This window comes from Aythya fuligula, chromosome 5 (assembly GCF_009819795.1).
Source record: "Aythya fuligula isolate bAytFul2 chromosome 5, bAytFul2.pri, whole genome shotgun sequence".
In the NCBI taxonomy this organism is placed as follows: Eukaryota; Metazoa; Chordata; class Aves; order Anseriformes; family Anatidae; genus Aythya; species Aythya fuligula.
In genome coordinates this window covers 37,830,436-37,845,148 of record NC_045563.1, presented here as the reverse complement: position 1 = coordinate 37,845,148, position 14,713 = coordinate 37,830,436, and the positions used below count along the sequence as shown (strand labels likewise).

The window sequence follows — 14,713 nt, the reverse complement described above, 5'->3', positions numbered from 1 at the left end:
TCGCAACACAACTTCATATTGCAACAGAAATTTTCTTCTTCCCTTAAAAGAAAAAAGGTAAAGATTCCTATTAAACATATTTCCAAAGGTAGAGTGTTGGGGACGTTTTCATTTGCCACACTGAACTGTGATTCAAAAATCTGTTTTCATTTACTCTTTAAACAGTTATTTACTTTTATAAAACAATGTGTGTGAACAATGTGTTGTAAAAACTTTATAGCTTTTAGTTTTTTTGTTAACCATTAACAATATATTAGAGGGGAATTGTGCACTTTTGTTTTCTCATCTTCTGTAGGGAATTCTTAAAATTACTGGTGTACTTAAGTTTTCTCACTGCTTCTGGTAATCAGGCACAAACAACTCATGATTTTTCTTTAATCTTATTTTTAAGAAACCTTTATTGAATTGAAAAAGTGGAATGGAGCATTTAAGCTTAAATAATTTATTTTAGAGAGCTAATATCTGTAAGTGTGTAGTCTGCCTATAAAAATAGCCATTAAATATCAAGTGTAATTAAATTGATTTTTAATCCATTTAAAGTTGACTAAAATGAGAGCAAGGATTATGGGAATATGATTTGAATCTTGACCTTGTAAGAATATTTGATTTAGCATTCAAGACAGTGTGTAATTTGTGGCTTGTAACACAGCATATCAGATACCTTGGAAGATGTTCTTGCTATTTAATATACTTAATAGATTTGATTTCTATAAGCTATATTTCTAAATACTTAATACTGTTCATTTCAGCAGGTGTAGGTAATTAAAATAGATCAGTGCTTCTCAGAGGATGTGCTTCAACCATGATACTAAATGATTAAATAATAAATTCCCCTTTCTATTAGAAAAGGGGGGAGGAGGTAAGGAAGGAGGAGCTATTGGAGTATTTGAATAATGTAATTATTCAAAGCAAAAGTTCAGTTGGTTGGGCTAAGTTGCAAGGCATATCAAAATAAAGATGGATAGGAGATGCTGTTCCTGGCATTTTGTTCATAAAAATCCCACTCTTCTGGTTTTGTCTGGAAAAATGCAGTAAGAAGATAAAAGGAGGGGCGAGCCAAACATATAAATGCTTTACTGTAATTGTTTATTTGCCTTTATTTCAGGATATTTCATCTGTGCATCATGTTGCAACTAGAAAAATGTTACCATAAATAATGTATATTTTTGGTACAAATTCACAAAGGATTGCAAATTCACTTTTGAGAAATGTAATAATTACAGACATGTAGTACATCTTTTCCTCTGGTATCTGGCCACATGTTCAAAATGTTGCCTTGCTTGCAGGACTTCTATATTTATTTCTGAAAGTTTTTTTTTCTAGTTTTAAAAACAAACAAAAAAACTCTCAAAGTTTGGATAAGTAAGGCTTTAAAACTTCTAGCTTTTTCAAGACAAGAGATGAAAGACCATTGAATGTTAGGGACTTCAAATAAATCTCTGAGAAATTGTCTTGTGTAGAAGAGAGAAAAGAGAGAGGAAAAGTTTCTGATTCCATCAGTGAGATATATTCACTAGAACATCTGATAAATGACATCCCAAAATTCAGACTAAGCTTCCTGGCAGCTGCAGAGATATAACTGTGGTCAGGCCTATGTGAAGCTGAATTCTTTCTTTTCTCTAGAATTTTGAGGAGACTAGGTGTAGGGCTTTTTTCCAAAAAAAAAAAAAAAAAAAAGTGGGGGGGAAGGGGGTGCAAAAAAAAAAAAAAAAAAGACAACATAAGTTGTCTTCTTGTTTGACTTTTCTAAGTTATAACAGGTTTGTTTACCATAAGGCATATTCTAGAGATGTCAGAAGGAAAGCTGCTGGGGGCTGTGTCAGGTTTATTGCTAAGCCCAGGAACTTGTTCCAGATGGTGGTGTTTTGTTGGCAATGTGAAGATCTTGCTCCATGGAACGATTCATTTAGTAGCTTTTGCTAGACTTTAAAAGTTATATTTACTGTTTTCAGTTCTATTATCTGATAGCATCCATGAGAGTTGTTAGCATTTCTGCAGGTAATTGCTCACAGAATAAAGGCTTTTTATACATTGTTAGTTCAAAAAAAGTCATTTTCACTTGGTACAGTGAGTTTTCTGAATTACATTACATTTTTTCATTCTTAAGAGTAAAAAGCTCTTGGGAAATAAATGTTTTCCATCTCACAGAACACTGCTGTTATATTTGTAATCTGTTCATGATGCCTCCAGATTTTTTAGTGCTGCTGGACTGGTGTGCTTTTGATGCAGATTAAAAACCTGAAGATAATGGCTATGGAAAGTATCTTCTTCAGCCTTGCCTTCAGATACAGGGAATGTCCCTGCTCTTGGCTTTCCCTTGAAGCATACAGGGAGGCATTCCTTGCCAGAAATGATGGCAAGGCCTCTTCAACTGAATGAGAATGCAAACCTTTTTTGGCAACAAAAGCTGCTTGAGCAAAAACAGTCCTTGTGTTAATGTGCATTATGTTATTTCCCTGGCAAAAATCAGCTGAAGAAACCTGGTTTATTGGGATGTTGGTATTTTAAGTTTTGACTCTTACACTTTCTGAGGCAGGGGCTCGAGCAAGTGTTGCAAAACCTGTTTTGGAATAAAACCTGTTTTGGAATCTTTGGTCTTGCTGCTGCTCAAAATATTGGGCAGAAATAAACCATCTGCTTTTATGGAAAAGGATATGTAGTCACTTCAGTGAGAAATTAGTCCATTTGAAAAGACCTAGCATATTCACGTAGCAGAATTCATGGTGGCTGATCGTGCTATTAGGTTCCTTTCTGGAATTTAACTTTTTGGTCTATGTCTGCTGTGGTAGCTGAGCTCATTGTTAGTTTCTATTGACAAATCTGTGTCATGTACTGGATACCAGCTTACATTCAACAGATAATTACCGAAGCAAGACATGCTGGAGTAGTCCTGTGGTCTCATCATATGTTTTTCTAACGTGTACCAGACTAGGCTCAGTGAGTCAGTTTAACAATTATGTGCACATATTTTACTATTAGTAAAACAAATAATTGCAACTTTTTTTTTTGCTTGAGTTAGAGGAGGGAGGATTGATAAATCACTGGGTAGAATAAAAGCTTTACTACTTGATTTCTTTTTAGGTACAGAGTGTTTTGAAACCCAGTCACCACAAGGATGGGCAGGAGCTTAATGCTTTGCTGAATGCCCCTCACATGCAGGTAAGACAAAATGGGACTTCTAATCTATAGGATACATTTCCTGATGCTGTTTTGAGCATCAGCACCAATGTCTGGGGTTCTTTTTTAAGAAGGAGATACCACAAGTATAGTCACAACACTGTGTTAAAAATACTAATTGTAGTGTTTTCCAAATTAATTGGAAAATTTTGCCAAGTGCGTAGCAGTAGGCACTACATAGCTATGATAAATCTTTCATTGCTTTAGTCAGTTTCCAGTATTTTGTACATACAAAGACTTTCCAAATAGCGTAACTTTGTTGATTTTTGCTTTTTTGTATACATATGAAATGTAAAATTTTCTCTAACAAATAATTTTCTTTAACACAAGGCACTTCTACTGGCTCATGATAAGGTTGCAGAACAAGAAATGCAACCAGAGCCTGTGACAGATGAAAGAATTTATGAGAATGTTGGCACATATGGAGGGGAGACAGTTAAAATAGTTCGTATTGAGAAAGCGCGAGATATTCCATTGGTAAGTATTGGTATTCACTCCATTACGTGTAAAGTAGGTAAGCTTTTCTGTCCTTCACAGATTGCTATGAAAATTTGAAAATTTGGATGTGGAAGTTATGTTTAGCTAATAAATCTCATCATCCACCACCCACCTTAATGAGAAATGGTCACAGATGACAAACTTGCGTGCATTTTGTTATGACATGTTATCATTTAGAGTCTGGACAGCTTCTGTCAAGTTGAATTTGGACTTTGACAGAAGTCACTATCCCAGGCTTTGTTTCAGAAGACTTAATATCCTTCTGCCAACTATGGAAGGTTGTTTCTGATGCATTTTTTAAACAAACCTCATCTTCTATGTTGTATCTTTCAAATAAGTGTTTAGTTTCCTTAGGAAAGCTTTTAAAACAGTCATGAATCTTATGCTGTAGAATAGTTCAGTTCTTTAGTCAGTGACACTTAGACAAAAACATTAATTTCTTCAAACTCAAGCATTGGTTATAGCTGTTAATTGCATTCTCTTTCAGTGTAAAATGTTCTTCCACTGGCTTGAAATACATACAATAGATGGCTTTGAGTTTAATATTTTTAATAAATACAGAATTTGTTACTACTTCACAGGGTGCTACTGTTCGTAATGAAATGGATTCTGTCATCATCAGTCGAATAGTCAAAGGAGGTGCTGCAGAGAAGAGTGGGCTGTTACATGAAGGGGATGAAGTTTTGGAGATTAATGGCATTGAGATTCGTGGAAAAGATGTTAATGAAGTTTTTGATTTACTGGTGAGTTGAGCACTTACCGTTTTCTTGTTTTCACTTGTTGAGCAAAAAAATACTCATAAGACTGAAGTCTGTTGGGTCTGCTTGTCATTTACGTTTTCATGTTTAGAACTAGAGGTATTTTCATTCTGATGGCTAGTGTTCACATGTAAAGGGCCATTCCAAGCTTTCTTTCTCATGCTAAGTGTGATATTACTGACTATGATGTCAGTCAAATGCAAAAATGAATGTGAAAAATGTGAAAGAGTCAAGCTGTCATCTTGAGACTTGCTTTTAATGACTTCCAAGAATGTTGCTTACATATGAAAAGCCATGATTTTTTTTCATCTTCATCTCTGGCTTAGTCCACAATTAATATATGTGCCTGTATGACTGTGGTCATGTCAGGCTGAGATGGAGTTCATCTTCATAGCAAATGTGTGGTGTTGTGGGTTTAGACTGTAACACCAATGTTTCAGCTGTTGCTGAACAGTGCTTGCCTTCTCTGTCCCTCACTCTGTCCCCACTCATGAGTATGCTTGGGATGAGCAAGAGGTTGGGACGGGACACAGCTGGGACAGATGTCCTGAATTGACCAAAATGGTATTTCATACCATGTAATGTCATGCTCAGCAACAAAAAAATGGGCAGTGAGTGATTACCTCTGCATCACTTTTTTTTTTAACATTCACTTATTAAACTGTTTTTATCTCAACCCAAGAGGTTTTTCTTGATTTTAGTCTCCTGATTCTCTCCCAAGCTTGCCTTGGGGAGGGGAGGGAGTAAGCAGTTGGCAGAGGGGGGGCACTCCTAGTTGCTGGCCAGGCTTAACCAACCACAAATTGTTTCACATGGGACCTTCACATGAACAGACTTCTTACTCTTTTCCTCCTGATAAAGACTTTTTTTGTCTAATGGTTTACCAAGATAGGTATTTTTCTGTTTGTTACCCATTTAACATTCATAGCAAAGCTATACATCAGTTCATACACTGCAATGCAAAACAGGCAAAAAATCCATCATACACTAGTAAAGGTAGAAACATTCTCTAAGGACCTGCAAGGTAGGATGCTAACAACTGGGAATTACAAGTATTTCCCTTTGCCCAGTACTGCTCTCATGCTCTTCCCTGGCATCTGCTATTGATCCCTGTTTGAGATGGGACAGTGTTTTGAATGTCCTTAACAGATAATTCAACTCTGGCGGTTCAGTTCTCTGCAGAGATCTTGTTCTGCACTTGAACAGGTCCTGCAAATGAGAGTTCCAGAATAAAACTTAAAGCCATAGACCGTAAGAGCAATTGGTTAAAAAAATAAAATCTTAGTTTAAGAAACTAATTTTTAATCTTTATGATTATTTGTTGTCTTTTTTATTTTGTAATGCAAAGTTGAAGTTTTAAAAAGCTTCGTTCCCCAAGTAATACGTAACAAGCACAGGAGAAATAAATTACTTTCCTTCTAATTCTTGCTTCACCCCTTGCAACTAACATGGTAATGACCTGGTGCATGACTTCAGTCAAGATTATTCATGCTATCACTTAGAAATTCTGCACATTCCTAGAGAAGCTGTGCATACTGACTAAAAATGGTGGATTTTCCTTTCCTGCAGCCTAATCAGTTATGTTTATTTAAGGTCTGATTTTTTTGTGATGTGTGTACACTTCAGTTTTATGAACATGAATTATTATGGTTCATGGAATGATGTATAGGAAGTGAGACACATAGGTCTCTTCAGGGGTTGGCACTTACATTTTATCTAGATGTTCTTTATGTGTGCAAAATCACTCTGAACAAAAGTGTGCAAACAACTAAGAGTTCTTTAAAGCCAGGATATATTAAATTCTACTTTCTTTGTAGATACTGGCTATATCAATATTAGATACTTTACAGAAGCAGGAGTTGAGTGTGCTAATTAAATTTTTAAGAAGTGTTTTGTATATTTTGGTAATGTTAACAGCATAAAAGCATAGTGGTAATGTTTAGATTTGAAAATGCTGTTCCATTTAAGCAGTTTTAGGATCATCTTCCACATGTTTTTTTCCTGACAGCATAGTTACTTTGTGTTTTCAAATAGAACAAGAGAATATAGTTCTTGGTAATCCATTTCTCTCAAGCCTCTACTTGAGTGTTACAGGTGTTCCACTTCAAATAATGTATTTTTATACATGATCTGGAACTCTAGGCTTTTTAAATATGACGTTTAGATGTAGAGCTTAGGGATATGGTTTAGTGGAGGGCTGTTAGCGTTAGGTTGGAGGTTGGACTCGATGACCTTGAGGTCTCTTCCAACCTAGGAAATTCTGTGATTCTGTGATTCTGTGAATTGGCTTTCTAGTCTGTTGCTTAATCACTGCATCTGTATCTGCACTATATTTTTTAAATCAGAGAGAGATGATGTGCTTTCAGGAACTGCTGTTTTGAATTTTTGAAACATTTTCTAAAACACTATTTATTAGAATTCTTAAATCTTAAGGCAGATTTTAATGCTGTATGTTAATCTATTTTTCCTCTCAGGCTGACATGCACGGCACTCTGACCTTCGTGTTGATTCCCAGTCAACAGAGCAAGCCACCTCCTGCAAAGGAGACAGTTGTAAGTAGTTTTACGTAAGTTCTTGACCTTGATACATACTCTGTTTTTCCAGTATTGCTAAGAAAGTTGTTCTGTAGGTCATTTACATTGTGGAACACACACAGAAAAATAATTGTTTTAATTGTTTAATCATTACCAGTCTAACACCTGAATTAACGACTGAAAATTATTGACAGTGATAAGCTGAAGCATACAATATATTTTTAACCCTGTTTCTAAAATTTCTAAAATATTTTCTATATTAAGAAAATACAGAAGTAGCACCACCTATGTTTGTGAAATTCTATTTGGAAATCCGTAGTTTCTCTCTATATCAATCAGATACTCTAATTTTGTAATTTTTACTGTAATTTGCAAGTATCCTTTGGGAGAAAAAAAAAAAGTATACTTGGAACTTTGTTCACTATCTTTTAGCTGACATGCTTTTCTTAAGATAGCTTCAACAATTGAAAGAAAGAATGCACAGATTTCTATCAAAGCCAAAAAAAATAAATTGGTGGTGGCAAAGTAAAGTATTTTTAAAGTAAAACTATTTCTAAAACACAGAAAATGGATTTTAATCTGTGTTTACTATTTAAAAACAAGTCAGAATATCTATGATTCATTTTGAGTGCGAAGGCCATAAAGTGGTGAAGAAATATTGTAGACTTTAGAGTTAACAAGATTTAAGTTCAGGCATTCACCTCTAAACTATCACAACTGTCTTTTCCATTGCTAACATAGGTAATGATTCTGTTCCAGTATGTCATATATGCACCACATAAAATGTCCATTCTAAAGGATTTTGGAGTTTTTATATATCAGGCCTCCGCTGCAATCACAGAAGATGGGGATGTAACTCTTCAGAAGTTACACATTTTTTTCTTGTTTTTACATTTGATCTTCCACAGATACATGTGAAAGCACATTTTGACTATGATCCTTCTGATGACCCTTATGTCCCCTGCCGAGAGTTAGGCCTGTCTTTTCAAAAAGGAGATATACTCCATGTGATCAGCCAAGAAGATCCAAACTGGTGGCAGGCTTACAGAGATGGAGATGAAGATAACCAACCACTGGCAGGCCTTATTCCTGGTAAATCAACGTCTAGAAAAGCCTTGACAAGCTGTTCCCATAGCTGTAGGGGATAATATTCTGGTTTTGAAAGACTCTTATACCCTAAAATATCTACTTCCTTAAATATCTGTGACTTTGAACTTTTTGCAGCAGAGCCCACTGTTGGTTATGTAATATACTTTTTTAAAAGCTTGACCTTTTAGATGTTAAACCACCACCTCCACTGCAGTTCATCTTTCAAGAATTACTCTCCTTGTCCTGATTCTTACACCCTGGGGATTCTGTGGATGCAGAGTTCCCTCTGCTGGCTACAGCAGAAAACTTAGACTTCAACCTGCTCTTTATCTCTGGAGATGAGAGCAGCTGTTATGTTTCTCATTATTTCAAGCTTGAAAAATAAATATTTTCACTTAGCAAAGCACTTCAGTTACTTGCAACAGTTATGCTTTTTTTCTAACTGCTGGAGGCCTTTGAGTAATTGATGTTTCAGAAATTGAAGTCATCATATTTCAATGCAAAAATTGTATATACTGCTAATCCATTACAGATGTGTTGATCTGTTAAACAGTGAACAAAAAACTTTTCAAATTCCATTGAATTAGCCCTGTTATTTTATGGTGATTGAGTGAGATGACAGGAACACTGATTTTAAATATAGCTTAATGTTTTTCAAGCTGAAATTCAAAAAAAAAAAAAAAAAAAAGCATAAACAGAACACATATAACAACAAAAATTAGAAAACCTTATCATCATAGTAGGGAAATATAGTCTTTCCTGTTTTTTCAATTCTCAGGCAAAACTATCCAGAATTGTACAAGCGCTCTGCACCTCTTCCTTGATGAATGTATTTTGGAAGCAATAAATAGGTTTCTCAGCAATTTTAACCTCCACAAGTCTCTGGGAATTCTTTTGAAAGGGTCAATCCTATCTGAAATCCAGAGAAATTTTGGGATGCTGTGAGAAGGAAATCCTTAGTTCCCACTCACTACTAACATAGCATTGTTGCATTCTTGAAGAAAGCGATAGACAAGCTATATGATAATGCTAAGAAAATACACAAATGCATTTGATGATAATACTAGGTATGTAGCTTGACAGCAAATACGGGCCTTAAAAATAATGCTTATTAAAAAAAGCACCCTATGAGTGCTACAAAATGTGCTCAAAAAAAAAAAAAAAAAACAAACTGAAATTTTACTGTAAACATCACCTGAAATAGGTAATGCCATAAAGACAACAGACACATTTGCGTAAATATGAGTAAAATCACTTCCAAATACTGTTGGTTTTAAAGGCTGTTGCTAATGTACATGTTCAGTATATACTAATCGTGGTCTTGATTTTGATTGAGCTTGACTTTTTTTCTTTTTAAGATTCATTCTATTAGGGTGAGGTAATTTTACATATCTGTGGAAAGCATATTTTCCCCATTGGTTTCTCTTTTATATGACATACTCCACTGGAAGTGTCAGGGATATAAAAGCTTAGGAAAAAGTAAAATGAGGAAGTCATTAGAAGAACGTATGGAAATATATATATATACATAGCTATACGTGGAAATGTTTTTCAAATGTTAACTGCTTTTATCTCTTTTAAATGCTTTAAGGAAAAAGTTTTCAGCAACAAAGAGAAGCAATGAAGCAAACTATAGAAGAAGACAAGGAGCCAGAAAAATCAGGTTAGACACGTGCTTTCCAATGTGGGGGGGTGGGGGGGGGTGGACACTAAGTAATAGAGGTGCTAATTACTATTACCTGGAGCCATGTCAGTGTAGAGTTACAGAAAATTCTGTTTTTATAATACAGAAGTAGTGATTCTTTGAAATACTTGGTGTAGATGAAAACCTAAATTTAGTGATACAAATCTCATGATTTTATCATAAATATGGACAACATAATTAGGTTAACGTGGAAGAATTTGGAATGCCTCTTTTCTTAAATAATTTTATCTACCAAGTCTCAGTTGAAGTCCTTGCTATGCAGCATTTGCTTCATACACCCTGCTGTTGTAATGAATTGAAAAACATTGTGCTTTCAAAACTGCAGATCTGGATAGTGGGTGGGATGGGAAGCATTTTACTGCATGGGTATGTGATTGTGATGATTTTATTTTGGTTAGGAAAACTCTGGTGCGCAAAGAAAAACAAAAAGAAACGGAAAAAGGTTTTATACAATGCAAATAAAAATGATGGTAAGTAACATCTTTTATATAGTGTGCATTTAAAAGCAACTATAGAAGATTCTACAAATAGCCTTGTAAAAAGAATGCTTAAATCCAGGCAGTTAAAAATACTGCCTGATGATGGTGTTCTGTGTGGTAGCAGTAGTATGCTTTGTAACAGCATTTAGTGAAAGATACAAAAGAGGTGGTGGGATTAGTAGAGCCATTTAGTGTCTTTAGAAAAGATGAGATAAAACAGCTTTTTAGGCATGGAAGTACTTACAATGGTGAACCACTTTATAATGGTTTTGTAATATGTCACTATGTATAGTGAAGTTTAGTAAATGAAAACTTTGTCCACAGTGAGTTGTGTAGGCTACTTACACCATATTTTAACAAAAGTACTTTGGGATTGGGATGATGATTTTTGTTGTTGGGCATAGTGCTATTCTTGTACTAGAAACTTGTTCCTTGGCAAGAAAGCTGTTTACTTAGTTTATATGACTGCTGATGTCATTAGGAAGTGGAAACACCCTTTCTTTCCCCAGAGGGGGAAAAAGAATGACTTGGTTTACTGGACAAGTCAATCTTCTGGGTTTTAGAGGGGAGCTTCCTGAAATTTTGTACAGCATGCAACTAGCAGTAAGGGATAAAATAAATGCTGTCACTTTTGTTTTGTTTTTCTGTAAAGATTATGATAACGAAGAAATTTTGACCTATGAAGAAATGTCACTGTATCATCAACCAGCAAATAGGAAACGGCCTATTGTTTTGATCGGTCCACAGAACTGTGGTCAAAATGAATTGCGGCAGAGACTTATGAATAATGAAGTGGACCGCTTTGCCTCTGCGGTTCCCCGTAAGTTTGATGGGCAGATATGATTGCTTATTCTAAATGCTGTCTGTAGTCAAATCTCATGATGAGAACTGTAATTAGGAGTTTGGGGTTTTTGAGTCAGCTCTTGGATAAAGGACAAGTTGTGTCTTGTGTGGCAAAAAGTGGCTTTGGAAAGTCAATGCAAATCCAGTGTCTCAACATAATGCTTCTGTAACACTGTGACACATGTATATATTTCGGTTTGGATACAGTTGGAATGAGTTATAGAAGTTTGACAGATGTGACAGTTTCTTTTTTAAAGAACTTTTGAACTAGCTATCCTGCATAATTTTAAATTTAGGTGTCCTCAGTGTCTTTCCAAGCTGCTTATATTCTACTGAATTTTTTATTTTTAATGTCTTCTCTACCTGAAATTAGATTTATAAACTGCTTAATGTTATAGTGTGTTATAAACAACCAACAGTTTTTTCCATGTTCAGAATGCTGCCACACAGGTGATATTATGCCTTACATAACTGACTGTTTATTTCCTAGATGAACATAAGAAGACATCTAAATGTATGTTCAGCCTTTGACTGTTTAATCTCTCCAGGGATATTTATTACATACAATAAAATACCTATATTTCTTGTATGTTTCAAACGCCTTATTTGCTTGATAGTAATACCTCTTCTAACAGAACTATTGATTTCTCCCCTTCGGTTCTACAGGTATATCACTGTCTGTTTGTTTTTTTTTTTGTTGCTTTTGTTGTAGATACCACTCGGAGCAGGCGGGAGACTGAAGTAGCTGGCAGAGATTATCATTTCATTTCCCGACAAGCATTTGAGAATGACATAGCTGCAGGGAAGTTTATTGAATATGGAGAATTTGAAAAGAACCTCTATGGTACCAGCATAGACTCTGTGCGGCAAGTAATCAACTCTGGCAAGATATGCCTTTTAAATCTTCATACCCAGGTACAGCAAAAGCTGTTGTCTGTTGTGCTTTAATACTAGTAGCTACTGTGAAAATCTAAAAGCTATAGTAGGTTTGTGTAACCTTAGTCTGTTCAAGGTCTATTTCCATGTTTATTCCAAGTTTTTTTCAGTGATGTTTAGTTGACTCTATTTAGTGTGTTGTGTATATTTACAAACAAGGAACAAGAAGGTTACCTTTATAACATCTTCTATATCTGTGCTAAAGTTAAAAGGGACCTTGGTTTCTAGATATTTCTCACCAAATATCTCAACTGAAAAATTAACTAAAATAAAATTTGTCCCTAACTGTTGCAATTACTCTGGGAGCTCTGAGGTTTTTGAAGATGAAGTTGTTTGTGATTATACTTGGAAACTGCATTTGGGGAATGTGTTTATGCAGTCCTATCGGAGGCAGGGTTAAAGTACATCAAATCAACAAAATTGAACAGCTCTTTAATTATGACCTTTTGATTATATAGAAAGAAAAAATAAACTATGCATGCAGACCTCAACTTTGAAATTTAGGCAAATGTAGGAGGTCTAGTCATGGAACACAGTTGATCTGTTATGCCATACTGTGTACATGTCTGCTGCTGTTCCAAGTGTTGTAAGAGACTCCCTAAACTTAGACACCGTCAATAAAGTCTGGTAGTATGGATGCTAGAATAAGCCATCATCAGTTGGGACTGTGATGCTTTGCTAGAATTGCTCATAGGTATCACAAAGCACGTAATATGTTGAAAATTTTTAATACTTTTAAAATTGACTTGCTCTAATTCTGTGGTTGCAAAATCTACCTCAGAGGTAGTAGCTTGTCCCAAGACAGACAGAAGGAAGCTTTTGGAAAAATTAAACTACAGTCAGGTTCTTTTTATTTTCCATCTCTCAATACATATGTAGTTTGCAAAAAGTATGCTGAGGATGTAGTATATTTAGTGTCCTGTATTTTAATCTTCAAAACAGGAAAGGATAAACTGAAATTTTCTTGATTGGTATTAAAATGTTTTTCTCTCAATTAAAAGCTCATACCATTCGCTAGCATTGTAAGGAAAGTTGCTTCAATTTAGGTGACTTTTTTGCTTTAGCATACTGAAAGATATTCCTTCAGTTTAAGTTATTCTTGAGCAAAAGTAAACGTGTGGGTTCCATAAAGTTTTTTTTAAAAAAAAAAGAAAAAAAAAAGTGGAGTACCAATTTTATAGCCCATGGTGACTACACTGTGTGTGGTAGTAATAATACTGTTATGGTCAATTGTGCAGAAATTGGTTAGCTGTTCAATAATTAATCCTTTTTCTGCAGTCATTGAAGACACTACGGAATTCTGACTTGAAGCCATATATAATATTTGTTGCACCACCTTCACAAGAGAGATTGCGTGCTTTATTGGCCAAAGAAGGGAAAAACCCAAAGGTAATGCATTTAACACCTCTTCTGAAACCTTTGTTTAATTTACAGATCTGAATTGTTTTTGGTAAACAAATTAATATACTTTTTCTTTGGAACTGGGAGATGGTAATGGTACTGATGGTACACGGGAAGTGGTACAGTTAGAGATCTGTTTGCTGCAGGTCAGTAAGCAGACCGTACTCGGGGGGGGGGGGGGGCACGGGGTGCTTTCCTTAACTGAATGTGAGAGGTATGGGGTAAGAGGATCCATTGCTAGTTCAGTTGTCCTGGGTCACAGTGCTGGTCTCTGCATTTTGGTACAAAAATGCGACCCTTTATTTCAAAACTACAGAAATCCTGCTCTGTCTTCAAGTAAATCTTGGAGGAACTCTAAGGAGCATTTTTTTTTCTTTCAGAATTTACCTGGCCTTGGAAAAGTACTTGAAAATGTATTAACTTTTTAGATAAATTAATCTTTACATTTGATCTTCTAGGCTCACTTTTCAAGTTTTGAGTTTTCTGAGATCTCAGCTTATCACCTCAGTTCAGGTGATTTTGTTAAATGAGAAGTTAGTTCTGCTGAGTGGAATTATAACCCACAAATGTATCCAAGGTGTCTGAAATCTCTGAAAAGGCCCTTACTAGTTTATGGGATACAAAGTGCGTATTGCTATGATAATGCAGTATATAACTGGTAGATTCCACTTAGCCTTCTACCTGAAATCTACCTTATAGTGTGGGTAGTACTTTTCAACCCACAGAGTGTTAATTTAGCATAATGTAGCTCAGACTAAGGAAGAACAGTTCTCACAGCATAACTGCATCTACTCATAAGGACTCCTGATACAGCTGTTGATCACGAATTGCTCCTCACTCTGTTCTAAGCTGTGTTTTGCCCTCCTTACATGATGCAAGGGTGATGCATGTATTGTATGGATGTAAAACCTAAAAGGGAATTAGTCAAAGTCTTAAAACAGGGATTTTTTTTTTGTAAGGGTTAAAAATAATCGTATTCTCTACATGGATAAGTTTCCTCCTTCTCTCTGCAATCTTCAGTCTTTTCTGGAGAGATGATAAGCATAGCAACCTAATTTTTTGAGCCTCAGTCAGATGCACGTCATAAAAGGAGCAGTGCTTTGTCTTCCTCATTTACTTCAGTCTGGGACAGTTGTACTGGAGTGCCACTTGTGGCCAGCCAGAAATCATAGTCTTGAGTACCTTTGGCTTTAAAATATGTCATGGTTCATTGTAGTCATAAACTTAGCTATAAGTAGCTGATGATGCCATGAAAATTTATGTAGAAAACCTGAGTTGTTATATTTCCCTACT

General features: G+C 35.4%; 1 protein-coding gene across 1 annotated transcript in view; it reads left to right on the top strand.

Moving 5' to 3' along the window:
* The window catches only part of MPP5 (membrane palmitoylated protein 5), a 49,180-nt gene that overhangs the window by 31,746 nt on the left and 2,721 nt on the right, over positions 1-14,713 (top strand). Inside the window, exons 4-13 of the mRNA XM_032188724.1 lie at positions 3,082-3,159; positions 3,508-3,654; positions 4,257-4,418; positions 6,908-6,985; positions 7,876-8,059; positions 9,648-9,719; positions 10,160-10,231; positions 10,893-11,060; positions 11,796-11,998; positions 13,298-13,408. Of these exons, the coding sequence (XP_032044615.1) occupies positions 3,082-3,159; positions 3,508-3,654; positions 4,257-4,418; positions 6,908-6,985; positions 7,876-8,059; positions 9,648-9,719; positions 10,160-10,231; positions 10,893-11,060; positions 11,796-11,998; positions 13,298-13,408 (1,275 nt within the window). The remainder of the gene's footprint in view (positions 1-3,081; positions 3,160-3,507; positions 3,655-4,256; positions 4,419-6,907; positions 6,986-7,875; positions 8,060-9,647; positions 9,720-10,159; positions 10,232-10,892; positions 11,061-11,795; positions 11,999-13,297; positions 13,409-14,713) is intronic.